The sequence below is a fragment of the Phocoena phocoena genome, chromosome 14, assembly GCF_963924675.1.
Source record: "Phocoena phocoena chromosome 14, mPhoPho1.1, whole genome shotgun sequence".
In the NCBI taxonomy this organism is placed as follows: Eukaryota; Metazoa; Chordata; class Mammalia; order Artiodactyla; family Phocoenidae; genus Phocoena; species Phocoena phocoena.
The window spans coordinates 65,359,254-65,381,733 of record NC_089232.1 but is presented as its reverse complement, the minus strand read 5'-3'; the positions used below and the strand labels follow the sequence as shown (position 1 = coordinate 65,381,733).

The window sequence follows — 22,480 nt, the reverse complement described above, 5'->3', positions numbered from 1 at the left end:
TCCTATTTCAGTCCAATTCTGTAAAAGGCTGTCCTTGGAGACGGCCAGTGGTCACATTCTGCCCATTCAGCAGAAGGTCCTTCAAACATTCCTCCCGGCGAACCGGCTCCAGGGTGCAGGGGAGCAAACGTACCGAGGTTGCTTTCTTATTCTGATCACTGTTTGAGCAAATTCTGGGCAAAAACCTATGCATTTCAGCCACACTATCACATGGGAGTCAGGCCTCCAACTCAGCTAATAAATCACGGTGGGCGTCTTTTTTTTTTGCATTACGCGGGCCTCTCACTGTTGTGGCCTCTCCCGTTGCGGAGCACAGGCTCCGGACACGCAGGCTCAGCGGCCATGGCTCACGGACCCAGCCGCTCCGCGGCATGTGGGATCCTCCCGGACCGGGGCATGAACCCGCATCCCCTGCATCAGCAGGCGGACTCTCAACCACTGCGCCACCAGGGAAGCCCGGTGGGCATTTATTGACCTGTGACCTTGAACAAGTCACTTAGCTTCTCATTCCTGCTCTTCATGTAAACTGGGGAAGAGGCTGCCTAACACAGAACATTGGATGGAGAGTAAACGAGATGTGTGGGACGGCACCAGGCACAATGTTTTGTAAGGAACCGGTATTTAATAAATTCTGAAAAACATGAGGATCTCTTGAATTCTTCACGAGCTAGTTTTTGGGACAGGCCACAGTCTTCAACGCAAAATGGCCAACATTCACGACCTAGGTCATATTCCAGTTCTCTGCACTTGAAAGGACATCTGATAACATCTTGGCAATGAATTTCCCAGCAACCCAGGGTCCACCTGGCTCTCTGCCCACTCTGTGGAACAAGATCCCGTGTCACTCTCATGGTCCACAACACCACTGAGTCTGTCCCTAATTCTACTTCAAACCTTTTCCTTCCTGCCACCCCCAAATTCTCCCCTTTGATCCTCAGGCTACACCAAGTCTTCTTTCCTCTGGTTAGAGAACCCCATCTCCATATGCTTCTGGAACTCTTACTTTGTGATGGACTAAACCTACCAGCCCCTAAATGACCCCATAAGGAAGTAATTTTGGTCTAGATAAATTAGGCTAACACAGCGGTATTATTACATGCAACTACTATAAAATCACAGTAACACTTCTCAATGCATAGAAATTCTTCCAACACTAAAGCAAAACCCCCTCTCCTAGAAGGTGACAAGATACAAAAGTCGATGCAAAGACTCTGTCTTCTCATCTTCCTCCTAGAACTGAATTGCTTTACAAAGAAACCTAAATTTCAAACAGAATCTGCTGAGAAGTTTCTGAAAATTCACTGTTGAAAATGCAGGAGTTGATGAAGCAATTTTGGACAACGGTCTTGAACGTGCCCCTGCTGACAGCTGGAGTTGTCTCACTCAATGTCAATCTAACTAACTGCAGGTTGCTGTTGTGGGCCTGGCAGCCGCTGAGGCCAGCACACGGGTGTGGCCTGGAGTCTGTGATGAGAGAGACCTCAGGTCTTGCGGAGCTGGGTGGAGAAAGCTGATGCAGGGCTGAAAGAGAGCCTGGAGAGGAGCAGCAGAGAGGCAAGCTCAGAGCTCCGGGAGGAATGCAGCTCAGCGGGCGAGAGTGTTCAGAGAGGACTTCCTGCTCTGTAGCCCACAGGAAGGACTGGAAGCTGAACAGGCCTGCCGAGTCCCTGAAGCCAGGGTAGCTCAGGGGTTCCTTCTTGTGTCTCAGGGAACTGACTACCTGCCAGGTGGAACCACACCAAAGTACAGGAGCAAAGACTGTAACACCGTCACCACTCTCTCCTGCTCTTACCCGAAGGCAGCTGGTCCTGAGGCTCATCCAGCAGACAAACGTTCCCCATAGAGGGGACCAGGAGGCAGAGAGATGAAGGAGCAACTCACTTAGAAGTGGGAGCCGCTGGAGGAGGCAAAGGACAACACAAGCAACACAATAACAGCACTTAATGATGCTCAACTACAACCCCAAACAAAGAAGACTTTCTGGAACTAAAAATCATGATTTTCAAACTAAAAAGCTCATCAGATGAGCTGAGTAAATGGACGGTCACTGTACCAACCTGAATCAGTGGCTCAGAAGAGCAAATGGAAAAAAGATATCACAAGAAGAGCAAAAATACAAAGAAACGGCAATCGGGGCCAAAAAGATATTTGGATAACAGACCTATTCGGAAGACCTAATTTGTGCGTAAGAGTAATCCCAGGAGGACAAAAATGAACAAATAAAGAACAGACAGGAATTAAACAAATGAAAGTAGAGGGCTTCCCTTGAAGTCTGCAGATGGAACTGAGCTTCTTGCAGGAGTCATGGGAAAGGACATACCCCAAAGTATGTTCCTAAGTTCCAGAGATAAGGAGAAATCTCACAGGCTGCCAGACAGAAAGAAAAAGTGACTTACAAATGAAAAGTAGTTAGCTATCAAGTTTCCCTGCCATCTGCAAAACGGGAGTCTAGAAGACAGCAGGAAACCAGCCACAGACCGCCAGTCATCGAAGCCAGCGGTTATCCACCTGTCTGATTTGTAGAATATTTGTGGATATGCAAGGGTTCATAGAAAATATAACCCACATACCCCCTCTAAGGAAAATACTCAGGTCAACAAATGAATGAATTCAAACAGAAATCTCAGGATGAATGAGATGAAAACAGTGGTGAGTGATGAACCATGCAATTTGCACGGCTGAATCTAAATAGATAGTATAAAGTGCTGGAAACATGTAACAAAAGGGACAAATAAGAATACTTGAAAAAGAAGTGGCACTCTGCAAAGAAAAAATTGCCATTTAGCTCTAGAAGTGTTAAATTATCTTAGCAAAACCTAGAAATTAGTGGGGGTGGAGGTTGGGAGTAAAAGCCTTCTAAAGGTCTGCCAGATTTCAGTGTAAGAAAGAGTAAGGAAGTAAAAGTAATCCTAAAAGGCTCAATGTATTAGACTGAAAATAAGTGAATAAAACATCCTTGTGGGGAAAACTCATCCATATCTTGTTTTTATAGAAATATCTATTTGAATGTCCTGAAAAAAAAGGTAACTGTCAGTGTTGATGGTATAGTAAGATATCTGCATTTAAAAAGGAAACAGAAGTTGAAATAATGACTGGCCAAACTAGTGACAATAATAAAAAGGAGAAAGAAAAATAAATAGTAAATATTCAATATATCAATTATTTCACTAATTATGATAGGCTGAATATTCCTATTCAAAAACTACCATTTTCAGACTGGACTGAAAAATAAAAATAGGTATTCAAGGGAGTCAAGGGCTACCATCGAAGAAATCAGTATAGTTTCAGAGCTGAGCTTTTATGTGCCCATTAAAGGACAGATATGTCAAAGTTATTTAAACTATTATTTTAACTATTTTACATTAAAAAGAAACACAAATCTCCCTAATTCATTTTATGGAAGCAGTATATTCTTAAATCTAAACCTTGATAGAGTACCAAAAAAAAAAAATCTATAAATTAAGCTAATTCATGAATATAGCTGTTAAAATTCCAAATAAATGCCAACAAATAAAATCCAGTAGTATAAATAAAAATAAACTATAACTCTAGAGGGTTTATCCTAGGAAAGCAAGGATGGTTCAAAATAAGGAAGTCAAAATATTTCACTGGATCAATCAAACAGAAAAATTATATGATTCAATCAAAATATAATTAAAAATACAAAATTATTTCTAATAAAAACTTGAAGTAAAACAGGAAAGGAAACCACTACAATATGGTAAAGAATATTTCATAAATGTGAAATAGTAAAATACTACAGCCATTTGCATCAAAAGCAAGAAAAGAGTCTTGTATTGCCATGTTATTTCATTTTGAATGTTCTCATGAAGGTGACAAAACAAGATAATGAAATAATCAATCAATAAACTTCAGAAAGAAGAGATAAATTTAACTCATTTTGATAATGATATGATTTTATACCTGGAAAATCTAATGGACTAATTAACAAGTAACCCCTAGGTTTAATAAGAAAATTCTGGTAAAAAGTATGATATTGATATAGTAAGAGATAAACAGATCAATAGAGCACAGTGGAGTTTCCAGAACTAAAACCCATTGTTTAGGGGAAATAAATATATGACAAAGGTGGTATTTCAGTTAGTGGATGGAATGATGGCTTATTTAATTAATGATATTGACACAAATAACTATCCATTTGGAAGAAAATGGAGTTAAATCTCTACCTCAGACTAGAAATAAAAATAAAATCCAGATGGACTTAAGATTTAAAAGTTTTTTGAAATTCATATAGAAGAGGAAATTTAGGATGTTCTATATACAACCTAGTAGTTAGGAAGATCTTTTTAATAAGACAGAACATTCATTAACTAATTTTTTTTTTTTTTTTTTTTGCGGTACACGGGCCTCTCACTGTTGTGGCCTCTCCCGTTACAGAGCACAGGCTCCGGACGCGCAGGCTCAGCGGCCATGGCTCACGGGCCCAGCCGCTCCACGGCATGTGGGATCTTCCCGGACCGGGTCACGAACCCGCGTCCCCTGCATCGGCAGGCGGACTCTCAACCACTGCGCCACCAGGGAAGCCCCACAAGTTATTTTTAACTTGGTACATCGTGAGTATATTTCCATGCCCACTGGGTCAGGTACTTTCCTAGTCTAGCTTCCCAAGAAGATAATTTGGAGAGAGGCATGGTGGATCAGTCACACATCTCAGGGAACGCCAGACGGCCATCAGCCTTTGGTCTACCTGGCATATATAAGAAGAAAGAAATCTCCCAGGCCCTGATCCCTATCCATCCTCCTGGTAACACCAGGCAGGATATCTTCACTTCTTCATTCCTTGAATGAATGCATACAGACTCAGGTCTTCTGGACTCAGAAGACGTGACTATTGTACATGATTTCTGGTCACAGCCCTGCCAAGACCTCATTGAAGAGAATGTAGGTAGAAAAGATGACTTCACCACGGGGCATTTCTCTAAGAGCAGCTACATGAACTAAAGATGAAAATAGGTGGTCAAGAAAAGCCAGAACCAGCCTTGGTGAGAAATAGAGAACATAAACAGCAACTCTCATTTAGGCCAGGGAATAAGAGAAAGGGAATGCCACACTGAAGTTTCCCTGAATTGCCCCTTTAAGAGCAATGAGCGAACTGCGAGCAGTTAAAATCCTTAAACCAAAAATATTTCCTGAACAAAGTCCACAATGAGTAGACCATAATATTCCCAACCGAAGAGATCCATTTACTTTCAGACACATTCGATTCTGAAAACAAACATAAGCAAATGGCTTTATTTTCAAACTCTTCCACTGTCTGGGCTGCTCCTGGTCTGCATGGACCTCTGGTCATTCGTGCCGAGTACCACTGCCTCAGGAAGACCTTCCCCACCCCTGCCACCCACACGACTGCCCTTTCTCTAAATTCCTACAGAATTTACTTCTTGTTCTACAGGAAGATATTCTAGATTTGCTAGTACATGGCACTGCTCATGTCCCCAGACTGCACCCTAACACACTACAGGCATGGTAGGATAATGTACCGGGATGTTCATTTGTATCTGTTTTCATTCCACCCACTAACTCCCACCCCAGCCCTGTCCCAGCCCCTAACCTCAGCATACAACCTGGACAGGAAACTCCCTCACTCCCAGGTAAGTGGTACATAGAAACTGTGCTGAAAGAATAAGTAGCCCAGAAGGTGATGGAAAAAGGGAATTCTCCAGCTTGGAAAGACAATGAAGGTAGCCAGTCCTGAAAGTGGTGGGTGCCCCAGGGGGCAGCAAGGTCCCAGAGGCATGGCTGTGTGGTGCCCCTAGGGAGGTTGGGCCCTGGGCTCTGGGCTCCCAGCATCACAAGGAACCCACTAGCCCGAGAGCAACAGAATGATGAGAGCTTAGTCAATGATGTTACAGACATGACCATGATGCTCTCACAACGTTCTAGGCTCTTCCCACATCACCAGGCAATGAGGATCCTTGTGAAGCTGTGAGTAGGAGAGGAATTCCCCACTCCAGCCCAGGGGAATGGGAGCTCTGAATCAAACTGAATTCAATGAATAGGGAAATGTGGCACCAACTCTAGACCCCAATTCGTGAAGTATGATTCACACTACCTTTCTGTGAGCAAGTTAGTTGCTATCGATGCAGCGCTTCTCAAATGTTAATTGCACAAGAACCACCTGGGGGTCTTATTAAGATGCAGATTTTGAAGCAGTAGCTGTGGAGTGGCCTGAGAATCCACATGTCTAGCAAACTTCCACCCCTGGCCCAAGAACCACACTTTGAGAAGCCAAGGTCTAAGGCCAGGGTTAGCAAACTTCTCCTATAAAGATAGTAAAAATGTCAGCTTTGCGGGCCACCTAGTCTCCATCACAGCTATTCAACTCTGCCACCCACGGCAGTGTGAAAGCAGCCACAGACAACACATAACGAGTGTGATGGTTCCCATAAAACTTTATTTATGAACACTGAAATTTGAATTTCAGATAATTTTCACACGGCACAAAATATTTTTCTTCCTCGTTTTGTTTCCAACCATTAAAAATATTTTTAAAAACCATTCTTGGCTCACAGGATAAGCAGAGGAGGACTGAATTTGGGGTTCTGAATTTGGCCCACGGGCCGATCCTGGTCTAGAGTGTCCAACACAGTATAAAACCCACGATAAGCATCAACTAATTAAAGTGGGGTGCTCAGCCTACTTTTCTATCCTGAAGTTGGTTTTCCTTTCCCGTGATCCTTCCGCTAGTGCTGTGCTTTTCAAACAGCAGATACTCTGGGGACAAGTGGATGCTGGCAAATGTACTTCCTCAAAACTCACTGAACGGCCTTTAAAAGGCCGTCCTAAATCCTTCTTCTTCTAATAAGAGGCCCTGTGGAATAACAGGTTCCTGTTTTAGTGGAAGAGCTTTAAGGAGGAGATTAAACTTCAACCACAGTTTTTTGAGCTAACAGAAGAGTGACATGATCAGGGGAAGAAATCAACCTTGCAGAACAGCACCTAGAATATCTGAAAGCAATAGTCTCAAACATTTATCCCATGAACGCATGTAAAGATTCTCTCCATCCCCTTGGCCTCACATCCCCTTTTGACAAAGGACAAAAAAGACTTCTAGCCATTTTGCAGCCCATGTCACCATTTAACGGCCATCCCAGCGACACAGTTCTATCTTTCCAGGAATAAACAACACACCCGAAAGTCCAAGAGGGAGACGAGTTCTAGAGACAGAAGTCGCCAGGCGCCGGCCGGGGGCCACTGCGCCGCACTCCACTACTCCCTAAGAATTCGCCCTGGGCAAGAAGGGCAGAACCAGCCTCGGCCGTCTCCTGCATCCTGCACAGCGCTTCGCACCCAGCAATGCCCGTGTAGGTTTGCTGAATGAACGCATGAGCCTGACCCAGTGGCCTGGTGCAGGGCAACTGGCCCACTCTGTCTCCCCCTGTTCGATAAGCCTGTCTCCCCACGCTGGATGGGCGCTCAAAGGGAGAAACTCCTTCAAGGAGCTCACTGTCTTTCTCAGTTGCCGACTGCCCCACTGGCACCTCAGCATCACCCAGACCTGTCTTAGCTCCGCCGCTTACTAGCTCTGTTGACTTGGGCAAGTTTCACTGGATGTTTACGAACCTCGAGTTCTTCACTGGTAAAATAAGGGTAATCAATACATCACCCAAAGACAATGTTCATAAGAGAACATTTAACAACCCGTATGGCTCAGACACTGTTTAATCAGAAAGGTGACAGCCTTAAACACCCAGTATGACTGTACTGGCAAGTACCAGGTAAATCTCAGCCTGCCTACCTTGTGGTAGGCCTTGTAAAGAATGAATAACTTAACACAGATAGAACACCTAGCATTTCTCCTGAAAGGCAGCCATACACCCCTCTCCCCATGGAAGCCCCCTAGCATATGATGGTGGCCACGAAGAGCTCCATCACTAGCACTTCCTGCAGGACACCTGACAGTCACTTGCACCACTTATTGAGCACACGGCCAGAGCCGCCTCCTGACTCCTACTGCAGCTCTTCCTTGCAGACAACCCAGGGAGCTCCCGAGGGTTCTTTCAGATGGTCCTACCCACAGAACTCATAGCCACCCTGGGCAGAAGACAGCTGGAATCTCATTCTACTGGGGATACACAGTCAACCCACTTGTAGGAAGATGGCCTCCTTGCTGGGGTGGGGTGGAGAGCACATACCCAAAGCACCCAAACGCCCATCCCATCCTTCTCAAATCAGGAAAACAAGGACCAAAGCTCAAAGTGCCACAAAAAAAGCAACTGGGTCATTTCTTTGGCAATTAACTCCAGCATATATTTCACAGAGAAAATTCTACAATCCCTTACCCCTTATAAAGACTCCGTGGCCGTGGGAAAGACCGGGACTCTGCTCTGGAATAACCCCGACTTCTTCCCTGAAAAGAACTAGCACATCTCACGTAGGGCCTTGACACGTGACACTCAGTACATGTCAGAGCTCTCAACTCCTTTTGAGACCAGAAGGAAACAAGAAAACCACTTGGTTACAGCTCAGAAAACAGCTATGCTTAATATGACTGGGGAGAATTAGAAGTCTTGGCACAGAAAGGGAAGAAAGGAAATTGCACATTATAAAAAGAAATGTGTATTTAAAAGTAGAAAATATCATAAATGTGGCTTATTCTTTTTAATATTTATTTTTGGCTGTGTTGTGTCGTGCCGGCTTTCTCTAGCTGTGGTGAGCAGGGGCTACTCTTCTTTGCGGTGCGCAGGCTTCTCGTTGCGGTGGCTTCTCTTGCTGTGGAGCACGGGCTCTAGGCGCGAGGGTTTCAGTAGTTGTGGCACACGGGCTCTAGAGCGCAGGCTCAGAAGTTGTGGTGCATGGGCTCAGCTGCTCCGCGGCATGTGGGATCTTCCCAGAGCAGGGCTCGAACCCGTGTCGCCTGCATTTGCAGGCGGATTCTTAACCACTGAGCAACCAGGGAAGTCCCCAAATGTGGCTTATTTATGGTTAATAGCAGGTATTTGTTTTTGGTGCTAATAATCTAATTAGCAGTCAATCCAGTGCATCCTTTATTATCAGCTGATCCATAATTACTGCTCCATGCTGAGTATCCCCCCCCCCACCCCCGCACATGATAGCTTTCAACTCCTCAGCACAAACAACCAAATAATTGGTGCTATTATGTCGGATACAGGACTATTCCTCTCTGAGGGGTGATACGGAGGGGGTTACCATTCACTATGGCCTTTGCGTTTTCAGCATCTGTTGATTAACTCCTTACCACGCCCTCTTTCATCAGTCTTGAGGCATGTCGAAAGCACCTTAACATGGTCAGGAGTGTGACAGCTTGGAGATTTCCTTTTTCAAAGTTTAACCCTGGGATCAGAAACATCCCCAGTCATCTGTCATGTTCACAAGGGATATCAAACAGTGCTGAAAGCACAATCTATTTCTCTTTGAAAGTTTTGTGAAGTTTTCTCCTTGACTATTGCTTTAAAATGACTTGTCCTGGAAGAGATAGCTTCTGATATAAAACTATTTCATTCAACAGCTTCTGGTCTCAAAGAGATGTGTGTAATTCCAGGAAGCAGAACCAAAGCGGGCTATAAAGGCAGGTTGCTAAGGGGAAACTCTATTCAATCATCGCTTTCAGGAGACCAGATACGTGTGACTGTGAAGGGAGGAGAAACCTGGGGTGAGCGTGGTGACGTGGGAAGAAGGTGGGCTCTGGAGCCAGACAGATCTGGATTGGAATCCAGTTCCTCTGCTGATGAGTGGCATGACTTTGGAAAGTCACTTAACTTCACTAAGCCTTGATGTTCCTCATCTGAAAATAAAGCTACGAATGCCTATTGTACAGGGCTGTTAGGAAGCACAGATGTCTGACACAGGAAACACCTGGCACTCATAGGGGCTCAGGTTGTTAGTTCTCTGCTTTCTGTCCTGGGTGCAAAAAAAAAAAAGAATAGAAGGTGGTTTGCTACAAGCCACTAGCTTGTAGCCATATAATTCTAAGCCTCCACCTCTTAACTATAAACATAGGTAGATTTCAGCCCAGAATCACTATGGAGCCGAATTCCTATTGGCGGTTCCCACTGCCCTGAAGGCTTTCCCGCTGCCTGGCTCTCCTCTGGGATTCCCCTCCCCCAACCAACTTCCTATGATTCAGCAACTAGAGGGTTAACTCTCCGCAGGTATTGTACTTTGGGTGGCTGGTACCTGTACTACACTAGTTATTAAACGTCTCCCTGTATGTAAAAGGACGTAAGAGTTGGGAAATTGGAAAGACCTATCAAGACCTTTCTCCAAAGACTCTCTTATTCAGAAACAGAAGCCAGTGGCTGTAAAAAGAATGAAAACTTCTATGCTCTGACCCCAAAGAGGTGCTAACACCTGAAGTCAGAAGCCACCCACTCAGTTCATTCTTTTTCCTTTTGAACATCTTATAGAGGAGGCATATACAAACACAAAAAAGCAGGCATTCGATGAATTCCCACAATGAACACACCCCAGTTACAAGCACCCAGATCAAGAAACTGACACAGTACCAATGCCCCAAATGCCCCCCTGCTTCCTTCCTTCTAGTCACTGATGTCAACCAAGGGTCACCATGAAATTGACTTCAAACACCATAGATTACTTTGCTCTGTTCTTGTACCTTATGTAAGTGGAATTCCACAGCCTGAGGGCCAAATCTGGTCTGCCACCTGTCTAAGGATACCCTGGCAAAGTAAGAATGGATTTTGCATTTATAAATCTTTGAAAATCATGCTAAAAGAGGAATAATATTTCACAAGATGTGAAAACTATACAAAATTCAAATTTCAGGGTCCATAAATAAAGTTTTATTGGAACACGGCCGTGCTCAACTTCACTTACATATTGTCCTTCACTCGCAACAGCAGAGTTGGTTACAACAGAAACCATATGACCTAAAAAAACAAAAATTCTGAGTACGTGACCTTTTACAGAAAAAGTTTGCTGACTTCAATTTGAGTGCGAGGCATTCGTCGAAATACGAAATGCATTTCTTTGGGATTTATCACTAGGAGTGAAATGGCAGGGTCATAGGTATATACATGTGTTCAGCTTTAGCAGACACTGCCAAGACGTTTTCCAAAATATACACTCAGTTTTAAGAGAAAAAGCTAAAACCTGGAGCAGAAGCCATAATCTCAGTGTTAAGAGAGGCAGGGAGAATTACAGGTGTTTACCTGATCCAGAATTAAACAAATGAATTGAAACCATCGGGACTTTTGAGTGGAGAGCGAAAATATCAGGGTTCTCTAGGTTTACATTTCTTTTCATTCTTACTCCATGCACACTCTTTAAAAATACAGTCCCCTTTAACGTTGCCACGCTCTGCAGAAATGGACAAGAGTGGTGAAGTCACGCTTCTGCACAGGATCCCACAATAGAGACTGTGTCACTCAGGCCACATCACAAAAGCACCACCATGAGCCCTCCGGGTAGCTTACCCGAATTGCAGACAAAATACCAGGAAGACATCAGCAACCTCCTGCTTTTATGCTGTCGTAAGTTTAAGCATATACACGGGCAGCAACTACGTTACCCACACCCAACCTCCAAAGCAGCCACCGAGAGGCTGAACCCTGGGCCTTCAAGGCTAAAGAGCACGACGCAGGCAGGACAACCTCTGTCTTCGAGCCAGGAGGCTCTCAGGTGATGCTGGGTACCTTCCAAAGACACTTCTTTGAAGTCATTCCCCCATACACCTGCCTCGCATGTCAAATAGGATGTACGTCTTAGGTTCTTTCAAATGACGTTTTTCCTCTTAGAGGGGAAATGCTTCTGATTGTTTAAGAACCACATTCAACACGAAAGGGATTCATATCAACGGTTTCTGTCCTAATTGCACAACCCTGTTGACTTCTGAGTTGCAGCCTCTTGAATGACAGCAGAGCCTCATTTCCTGCTGTCAAAACCCGCCAGCCAGGGAGAATCAAGGACAGAGACAATGGCGACTAGAGGACTCAGGGGTGGGAAAGCCCCTCTCCCTCCAGTTCTCCCGGGACCATGAGTCTGCCATTCCAGGCCGGCACCTTCCCACAGTAGAAAACAGTGTCCTGTGGAATGTTTCTGCTGGGCCTGCGAGTGAGTTAAACGTGGCCTGTCCTGGGAGAAAACCCAAAGTCCTGTTGGCCCTCTGGAGACCGGCTCTACAGTTCCCTTAATCAAACCCTCCGTTCCCTTTTACATGCAGAAAAGCAACACTGGTGTTTTACCAGAGGTACGGAGCCATCTCTCAGCAAGAGCACAAGCTTTTTGTCCATATGAAAATATATACATAACACATACATATATAAAATAGATTTCATTTCCCCGGGAAAAGGAAGCTAGCCAGACGTTGAGTGCGGCCATGATACAAACAGTACATGCTTTACAGTCAGATGAGTGAGTTCAAGGCCACTTACGGTTGGGCGAGCTTGCCAGTCTCCTCCCTCTTATAATCTCAGCTTCATCATACTCCAGAAAACGAGGATAATAATGACACCCACCTCAAGGGGTTGCAGGAAGGATCAAACGAGGCACTTGTGAATAATACCACTTTATAAACTGTAAAACATGGCACAAAGAGGTGGAGGGAGGAAGCTACCTCTTATCTTCCAGTTCCTGATTCACCTTTAATTAGTCAGGTCTTTGAGCTAGTGCCTCTGCAAGTAAAGACCACCAGCCCACCGTAAGAAGGACATAGGTCGATTCAGCACTCAGCAGGCAGCTATCAACTGCCCATCTATTAACAGCCAATTAGCTGGGTGGCTTAATTAATCCATGGACCACGTGGTCTGATCTCCCCAAGATCCTGGAAAATGAGCCTGAAACAGATAAGCCATGGATGACATGGTCCGATCTCCCCAAGATCCTAGAAAACAATGAGCCCGAAACACGGGTGCCAGCTAATTTCTCCATGACCATCAAGGATTTTGGCATCCATTATGCCTGTGCAGCTGTGAGTGATGGGAGCATAAATATTGATTGGCTCAGTCTCTCTGTGGCTGGGGGGTGGGGGTGGGGAATTAACGATTAGAGTGTTCTCAGAGGAACAACAGGGGCTACATAAATCCTCAGCCTGGACCATTAGGGGGAAAAAATCCTTATTTCCAAGCCTTAGTGAGGACAGAGGAAAGGGTCCGATGGCCTCTTGGGAGACAGCTTGTCAAGACGGGGCAGTCCTACCTGCTCTGTAGATGTTACCCACGCTTCTCTGGCTGGGAATGAGATGCAAATTGGGTTTAAACAACGGGATCATTAGAAAAGAGGCAGCTGGTGGAGGTTCTCTTCGTCTGGGCACTCAGATCCAGTGGCAGGAACATGTGCGTGTGCCGCTCGCCCTGTATTTCCTTGAAAGATCTCTGTAGTTCTCACAGTTAAGAAGACAAGTGACATGAGGAGAATTTAATTATTTTTTTCAAATGTCTAATCTTGTCTCCAGGAAATGGTACACAGAAGAGACTTTGTACTTGAAATTGGCATTGTCCAGGAGATAGTGGTCTGATGGCTCCTTAATTCCTGCCATGAGGGCTCATGCTGGTATAAGAGCATCCGAGCAGAATGGCTCAGGATGGCCCAGAGCGGCTACTTCCCTCCTTTGGAAAGAACGGCCTTTGTGTCCAGAGCAGCAGCGAGACAGGCTGCTCCTGACCTTGGTCAGTGCTTGCAGGGAAGTACTGGGTTCCCGCACCTCCAGACTCCTTCCCGGGGCTCCTGACCAAGTGCCCTGTGCCTCTCTGCTCTGGGGCCCCCTGGCTTTCCAGGAGATGTGAGTAAGAAGAGGAGGAAGAATGATGAAGGGAGGAGGGAAGCGATGGAAAGAAGAACAGGAGGAAAGAGGACTCCCTGAGTGGCACATACATTCCTCCCGCCACAGAGATAGATCTCTTCCTCGCTCTCCCCATTAGCTTCCTAGTGTTCATTAGGTCCTGTGATGACAGCAGCTGCTGCCAAATGCAGAGACTGCTGCCCCAGAAGGTCATCTCAGGCCATTTATTCTGAAATACCAAAATACCAGAGCCAGCAAATTTCAGGAGCTTCTGCAGAATTCCCCAGGGTGCCAGTGTACACGTGTGTGCACGCACATTCTTCAGTATCCCAAAGGGGTTCTTTCTTAATCAGTTCAACATCTGAGAACTCGGAAACTGACTTATCTTTTGGTTAATCTAACATTTCTGGTAAAATAATTAAAAGATAAGTAATAGACACAGAGTATCTGTGGTATAGTTATTTAAAGCCACGAGGTCTCACTTCAGAATTATTCACAATTAACCCAAAATGACTCAGACTGCTGGCAAGGCAGGGCAAGTGAGAGACAGGCAGTGCTGTAGCGTGCTGCTCCCATTTCACAGTTGAGGAGACTGAGCCCGGAAGAGACTATCTGAGTTATCCCCAGCACTGCCAATGGCAGAAAGAGACACCCGGGTTGCCACGTATGTAAGAAAAACCAGAAGGTGAAACCACACTTGATTATGACATCATGGGAGCTGCCAGGAGAGGGCTGGGCTCTCCATCTTTCAACCCTGGTGAACAGTGTGAGTCTCTGAGGTCCAGACAAGGAGGAAGGCTGACCACCCAGCTCTGGGTCACTGCGGGCAAGTGGAAGAGGCAGCAGCCGGCTGTAGAGGGCACTCGGCATGTCAGACTCACTTCCCCAAACAGATGGTGGGTCCATAAATGCTGGTCTCGGGTAGAATGTGCAAAAGTCATGACAGGGTTCACAGACGCTCCCAGAGAGAGGAGCTGGGGATTTGTCCCTACTTTCTAATTCAGATTCTTTTCCCAAAAAATGCACTGGGGACTTTGAAATGCTCTGGAAGAGTGACAAAACTGTAAACGTTAGAAATTAAACAAGGGCACAGAAACACATTTCTTCAACTTCAAAATGTGTTCCTGGGTGCCTGATAATGCATAAGACTGTTTGGGAAATTTGGGATGGGAGAGGTGTGGGAAAGGATGCAGGCAAAGGCGGCAGACAAGATGGCATGTGAACCAGTCCCTGTAAAAATCCCAGGCCTTGGGTATCAGCCAACGGCAGCCTCATTCTGTCCCTGTTCAGTTAATAAATGACCTCTGATGACTGGAAATTAACACTTTTAAATGATACAAACAGATGAGCAACCTTGGAAAAGGGTAGTCTCTAGACAGGCTGGGGAAGCTTGTGACAGGGACATTAATTTCTCTTTCTTTTCTGGTTTTGCCCCTTTGTCTTCCCTGATTTGAGCAGATATCATTCTGTGCCTCTAGAAAATTTTGAGACAGGGACTCCTGGTCTTTGCTTCCAAAAGTACCAGGCCACTTAGGGGAACAAGGGTTTAGGGAGAGAGAGAGAGAGAGAGAGAGAGAGAGAGAGAGACAGCGCTCCCCAGACTGACTCAAAGAGGTTCCGTTCGAATAGATCTGTGGGTCCCTGGGACAGGGCTTGGGGGAGAATGCCAGCTAGGAAAGCAAGCAGGGACAAGGGTGCAACCCAGGGCAGCCCAAAAATGACCCAAGGAGGAGAAATTCCTCTCAGCCTGATGGGGCCGAACAGGGCAAGAGAGGAAGCACAGGGGAGCTCAGGGTTCTGGGGATGGTTTGTTTTTCTAAGCTTGTTGGTATCTAGAAAGCAAAAGCATGCTATTTCTTGAACACCTGAGGCTCCAACCTTCTAGCCTCGTATTTCCCAGCTTCTCAGAGCAGCCACATCTGGCCCACGAGGCAACACACCATCCCCGCCACCTTCTCCAGGAACTGCCTTAGATGGGAAAACAGCACAGCGTCCAGCGCAAGGCACCAGCACCCACAGAAATGAATATTCATGGAGGATGAACGTTCATCAGATAATGAGCTATTTCTGGTCATGCCAGAGTTAAAATTCCCTGGACAGTCTAAAATACACCCACTGAGCGTCAGCAGATTATTAGGGCCTCTCTCTAAAATCGATGAATTTTTTTGAGTGGGAGAAATTACCTAATAAATGGGGAATACAATAACAGTGTCATATACATAAGACATTTGCAATATACAAATATTACAGAAAACAGGCTCTCTTCTAATAGTTTTTGCTATATTTCTAGTACAGCGCAAATACATTTACATGGGCCTGAGGCACTTTATTCAAAGCCTTTACATTTCCAATACCTTCCTCCAAAAGCACCCTCAGGCCTTCAAATTCTTCTGCTTTTACTAAGCCCTAAGCCCCTGGACTAAATTTAGTTTCTTGGAAATAAGAGACAAATTTGCTGGGGTTTTTTTTTTTAATTCTGCAAGTTATTGTATAATTCTCCAAGAAGCAAACAAATGATAGGGGAGAGAAAAAATGGAAACATTTTTCAGGTCCTTTTTTTTTAGCGGTACAGTGTTTATTGCTAAAATACAGTTTAAATTAAGGCATCAAGCTTGTTACAGGATTTTCAATTAGGAATTAGAGCTTTGCTGAATTTGGGGGTGGGAAACCCCATAAAAAATCAAATCAACGTTGAAAAGTCAAACTTAAATCTTTATTTGAGCTATTAATAGAAACAGCCCTTCTTGAAACTAAGGGAAAAAATCCAACTAATTTTCTTAAACCTGGAGTGCAGCTTGGCTTCTCCATATCACTTGGATTGTGACGGAGCATAGGTTCTCTTTTATTATCAGGCCCACTTTGGAGATCCCATGCCGGGTGAAGGAGGATTCCCTAACACTGAGGAAAGGGGAATAAGGGTCTAGCCCCCCATGAAGGCAATGGGCTGCATGGAATCTACAAGTCCCCAGCCCAGAGCCCTCACCATAGCCCTCTCTAGTCCAATCCCTCCACCATTTCAACTTCTCTAAATATTTTTAGGGGAAGGGAGCCCAGTGCTCTTGCTTTAGAAAATAAACTGACCCCCTCCACCACACTGGGAAGAGCCTTAGGCAGAGGACCCCTGGTTTCAGACATGTCCAAGGCAAGAGCTCTCCCCATGACTGTGCAGGAGCATTGTCCAGGAAAACCTAGGATACTGAACTCACTCAGAAACCAAAAATGTTTCCCTACAATAGACAAATGTCCCTGGATAATTCCTACTCTTGAGGAAACAATCTCCGCCCTGGCAAATGATTCCTCAACCAACGGTGCTGCAACCATTTGAGGCAACCCCGCAACGATGCCACAGCCTTCCATCAGAGCCGCCCCACCAGGGTGCACTCTATCCAGCCGGAGGAGCCTCCTCTGCCCCATATGACCTCCCCCAAGGGCAGAGCAGGGTTCCCTCTGAAACGGTTTCCCCCGCACATTACACCAACCTCCCCGGAGCTCTCCAAAGGCCAGCACCTAGGGATGAGCCACGGAAGTGCTTGGAAAGTAGGTGGGCATCGTGCAGCTAGTAACATCCCTAACCTCACCCCATCACCCACTAGCGCAGACCCAGGCATCCATGTGGCTTGACGGCATGGAAGGAGCACTTGCGTGAGCAGTTGCCAGAATAATCCCATTCCATTCTTGTCCTGATGCTGCCACTTAATAATAGTCTTGTTGTCTTGGGCCAATTGTTTAACCTCATTACTCAATCTCATCTGCATAAAAGTATGATCTGCCGTATTGTTTGTGGTCATTGCGAAGCTTAAATGAGCTAATATATGTGAAATGGAGTTTGTGAATTTGTAAAGCACGAGACAAATGCTAGCTATTGTTATTTCACATGAATGCACATGCTCACACAGGCTTGGTCCACAAGGAACTCAAGAGGAATGAAATCATTCGGCCATATTTACATGGGGCCCACCGAACTACAAAAAAACCCAAGAGACTTGGTATTCTTCATCTAGCTCCCAGATACCACCCATCAATAGGCTGCCTCAGACTCTCATGGAGCCCTTGTAAAAATATTGATTCTATGACCTTCTACCAAATCCACAGAAGAATAATCTCTGCAATAAACACAAAAACATGTAAATTAAACGAGCTCTCCAGGTGGTGCTGACATGGAATCAGGTTTGGAAACCCACCGCACTCCTTGGGACCTGACATGCAAATTTCCTGAGTAGATCAGTCATGGGAATACAACTGTTCTAGTGCTAAGAAGGACCTCTCTTTGTCTCTCCATCCCGCCCCTCAGGTACATATACACTAAGATACAGAGGGCTGCTCATCCACCAGACACAAAATACACCCACACATACATGAATACACACAACACATATATGTAGACACAAAAAGGCATAATACAGGTGAAAAACAGGAAGAAGAAATCTACCAACAAAAAAGGGTGACCAATAATAAGAATTATCAAGATTTTTAAAGTCTAGAGAATTCATGGTTATAAAGGATACAGAAAATGAGGGAAAAGGAAGATACTAAGACAAAGAGCAAGTGACTGCACAGCACTATGTCTGGACTTCTGACATTAGACCACTGCCCCCGTACCATGCCGCTACTCATTTGTTTGCAATTCTGCCTCAACCAGGAACTTGTGAGAGCCGCCCCCGCCAAACGGCAGGGGCACAGTGTACTCATCACAGCCGCCCCCAAACCTAGCACAGAGCCTGGCCTGTGGCCGCATTCGATCAATGTGTGCTCAGCGCTCGCCAGGATGAGAAGAGGCTGGAAAAGAAGACGGAGAAAGTGCACAAAGAAGGAAACAGATCTCTTGTCCCAGCTCCCTGGTGTAGACTAGAATAAGCAAGCTTAAGGTAATGAGGTTCAACGCAAAACAGAGAGAGTTCATGCCCCCACAGGCATCATTAACCTCACAAGGAGAAGAATCACCCAGGGAAAAAGACAAAAAGCTCTCCAGATCTATGAGCTCTCCAGATCTCACCCACCTCAGACCTCTTTAGGTCTGAGGTGAGTGAGAAAATTGATCCAGTGGGACGAAGGCTGTTCGAAATCATCAGTCTGACCTCATCACTCCCCTGCTTTGTACACCTCCAAGGTTCCCTGGTACCCACAAGGTCCTGCCCAACAGGACCGTTACACATCTTCCCAACCTCATCCCTGCCATTGGCCACATGCTTTGACACCAAACTCACCCAGTGTGCTGTGTAATTCCTCTCAGCCTGTTTGGTGCAATTAACCTCTACCTGGAATGCCCTCCCTACCTACTGGCAAACCTACTGTTCATCCTTCTCAACTCAGTTCCCTTATGTCCTCTTCCTCCTCCAGGAAGTCCCCAGGCTCCCATGACGCCCGGTGCACTGAGCCATTGTAGCCCTCAGCACACTGTGTGGTCCTGGTCTATTCCTGAGCAGATCCCCCTACTGCAGAGAACAAGTTCTGCATCTCTGTACCCACAGTACCTAGCACACTGCCTGGCACATGGCAGATCACCAATAAATGATTGTGGAATTCAATAGAGCATTGGCAAGATTCCAAAACATAAGTGACCAGAGACTTAGTTAAAAGGCAGTCTCAAAGGCAACTTGATATAGTGGAAAGATCCTGAATATCGGAGGTCTGAGTTCAAACCAGTAGTGTCCTAAGGCAAGGTACTTAAAGACTGAACCGGTTTCCTAATCTACGGAATAAGGAGAATCCTACCCAACTCATACAACTACTTATAAAGAAGCACCCACTATGTACCCTGCACCTAGTAGGTGTTCTGCACTGTACTTACTGGGAGCCTCCCCTCTCTCCCCCTTCCCCCATTATTTTCTGTCTCCAGCTTGGGACCGTAAATCTCCAAGGGCTTTTTCGCGGTCGCTGGAGGACCTCTCTGGACCCAGTTCATAAACGTTTCCTGGCTGGTCAGGAAACCCCCTGAGGCCTCCTTTTTCTGTGTCCCACAGCCAGGTCTGTGGAAGAGGAGACCGAGGAATAGGGGCTCTGAATAAAGGTAAGACGGAGCCTTGCGGCTCCGCTCATATGAACCGACTGGGCAGGAGTTGGAAAAGCCACTTGGATTCTCATTTCCCCAACTCCCCACCAATACCAAGGCGTCTGTTTTTACAGGCTCTTTAGTGATGTTCAGGGCACATTCAATTCAACTTCCAATGCAGCTGGAGGGATCGAGGAAAATTACAAAGCAGGGGTGGCGAAAGGAAGCAACCGCCCGGGAGGCTGCAGGGCGCTCTCCCGCGCCGCACAAGCGCGCGCGGCGCACCCTCGGTCTCCGGCCTCCCCCGGTCGGGCCTGGCAGCTGAGGCAAGGAAGGAGATCAGCGCGACCGCCCGATTTCTCGCGGGCGCCAGCACCTGCCGGCCCTGCCACCCGACCCCACCACCGGCGACTCTCTCGCGGCGTCCACGGACGGCCACCCCCTCCCTGGGCTGCTCGACCGTAGTGCCCCCACCGCCCAGGGACCCCGGCGCGCTGCCCAAGTTGAGAGCCCCCCTCTGCCCGCCAGCGCGCCCACCATCCACACCCACTCCCACTCCCACTTACACACGGCGCGGGGCCGGGGATGCCCCTGAGCTTTTTGAAATCCAGAAACATCACACTGTAGCCGCATCTGGCGCCCGGTTACCTGCTCGCAGCACCCAGACCCCAGCCCTGGCTTTCCGGGAGCCCGCAAACCCGGCGCGCGACCTGCGCGCCCTCCTGCCAACCACTGCCCCGCGCCCGGCGCGCCGCCAAACCGGTACCTTGGGGGTCTGCACTTCAGGTCCCGCCGGCACCTCCAACTTCTTCTTGGTTACCCAGAAGAACAGCAGCACGGTGATCCAGAGAACCCCGAAGATCGGCAGCACCAGGCGGCGAGTCAGACGCCGCATGGTCCCTCTTGCCTTCTCCTCTCGGCGGCGCTGCGCCCGTGGGGCACCCCCTGGCGGTCAGGGTCGGCGGGGCAGGAGTCCTCAGAGCGCCCTGCTCCCGGGAGCGCTAGCCCCGGGATCCGGGTGGAGGGCCGGTGGGATCCTACCAGGCGCCCCGCCCGCTTGGGAGAGAAGAGAGCAGGGGTGGTGGCCACACGGTGCCCCGAGGCGCGACAGGGAAGGGCCGAGGGGCAGCCAAGCTGGACGCCCGCTCCAGCCGGAGAAGCGCGGTGGCCGCAGAGATGCTTCCCGCGCCGCCGCCGTTGCCGCCGCCTCGGCAGCCGCCGCGAGGGAAACTGACTCGAGCTGTGGGGAGGGAGGAATCCGAGGCTGTGCCCGGCACCCCGGGAGGAACACGACGGGGGAGGAACAGCGAAGGGGGAGGGAGGGCCGACAGACAGACCGACTCCGAGGGAACCCGGGCAGGAGCAAACGGGGCTCTGAGAGGGGGCGCTACCGCCGCCCGCCCACCGAGGCGCCGGGTGCTGTTCTGGGGTCGCCCACGGCGAGCCCTGGGCGCAGCTCCCGGGCCATACTGGGATGGGGCGGGGCGGGAAAGGTGCGTCCCCGAGACCCGCCACCCCCAGCTGCGAGCTGGGATCCAAGAGCCAGCCGGCGCCAGGAGGGGCTGTGCTTGGGAGGACTTTCCGGCTCGCCGCCAGGGTCTGCACGTGGCGCTCACAGCCCGGTCCCGCCCTTTGGGCTCCCGCCCTATGGGAGCTGACGCTGAGACCTTGGGCCGCTGGCGGGGCTACTGCCCCACCCGCAAGCCACGCTCCTGGCCGCTCAGGGCCCAGGCAGAGTTCAGCCAGTTCCCCAGGGTGCTTCTCTGCCTGCCTGCAGCTGCCTGACAACTTTTTCTGCTTAATGGAACGCTGAGTTGGTCTAAATTTAACTTTAAAGAAATCCTTTTAAAAATTAAGGTGTAATTATCTCCCGTAAGGGTTTTCTCTCCCTATAAGGACCAGGGCTCTGTGCTTGCAGAAAGGGGGTGGGGGGTGGCGTCCAAAGCTGGGTCAACCACATGGGGTTCTTGGAAAGTGGTTTGGGGGCAGGGGGGTACTGAGCACAGAGGGTTATCGTTCAAAAACCCCTTTCCCCAAATGCCTTCTGGAAGTGCATCCTCCTTCCTCCTGAAGATTAAAACTACTTGAGTCCAGAGGCAGAGCAAAGTGTGAATTGGATTCCCGTGTGGGTCTCAGCTAGGCTGGAATGATGGTGATATCACTGGACTAGGGGTTCCTGGCCCAGGTCAGCCACACTAGCTGTGTGAATCTTGGGGAAGTCCTTTACCTTCCCGGAGCCTTAGATTCCTCATCTGTAATATGGGGATGATACTACCTCCTCTGACAAGTGAATGAATAGTTGTGAAAGCTAAATGCAAGGTGCTGGTGTTACCTGATCATCTCATCCCTCAAAGAGGGAAAGAAAGAAACCTTGCTCTCCCTGGGGAACAGTGCCCTATTACGTCTGTCGCGCCTGAGTTGGAGGGATGCTTATCTCATCAAGTTGCCTGGGGAGGTGAAAGATGCATCTATACTGTCGCCATCATCCTCCCTGCCTCCCCCTACAGAGCTCAGCATGGGGAGGTAGCGCAGGTGTGAAGCACGGCTCCAGAATTCACTCTCCAATAAGATGGAGTCAGCAAAAAGTGGAGTCAGAAATGGAGGAATCTGCTGAAAACCCCTGTGTTTGGTACCTTGTCTTTCAGTCACAGGGCAGTCCTTTCTCATAGCCCCAGAGTGTTCTCGGCCAGGCTATAGATGAGAAGTTTTGGCTTGGGAACAAAGGTGGAAATCAAACAGCCCAGAAAAGCTGAGCACTCTTGCCGGCCCAG

At 47.7% G+C, this 22,480-nt stretch overlaps 1 protein-coding gene across 1 annotated transcript in view; it reads right to left on the bottom strand.

Moving 5' to 3' along the window:
* Nucleotides 1-20,604, bottom strand: part of GALNT14 (polypeptide N-acetylgalactosaminyltransferase 14) — a 224,264-nt gene extending 203,660 nt beyond the window's left edge. The window contains exon 1 of the mRNA XM_065890762.1: nt 20,476-20,604. Coding sequence (XP_065746834.1) covers nt 20,476-20,604 — 129 coding nt within the window. The remainder of the gene's footprint in view (nt 1-20,475) is intronic.
* Nucleotides 20,605-22,480: the final 1,876 nt, after the last annotated feature.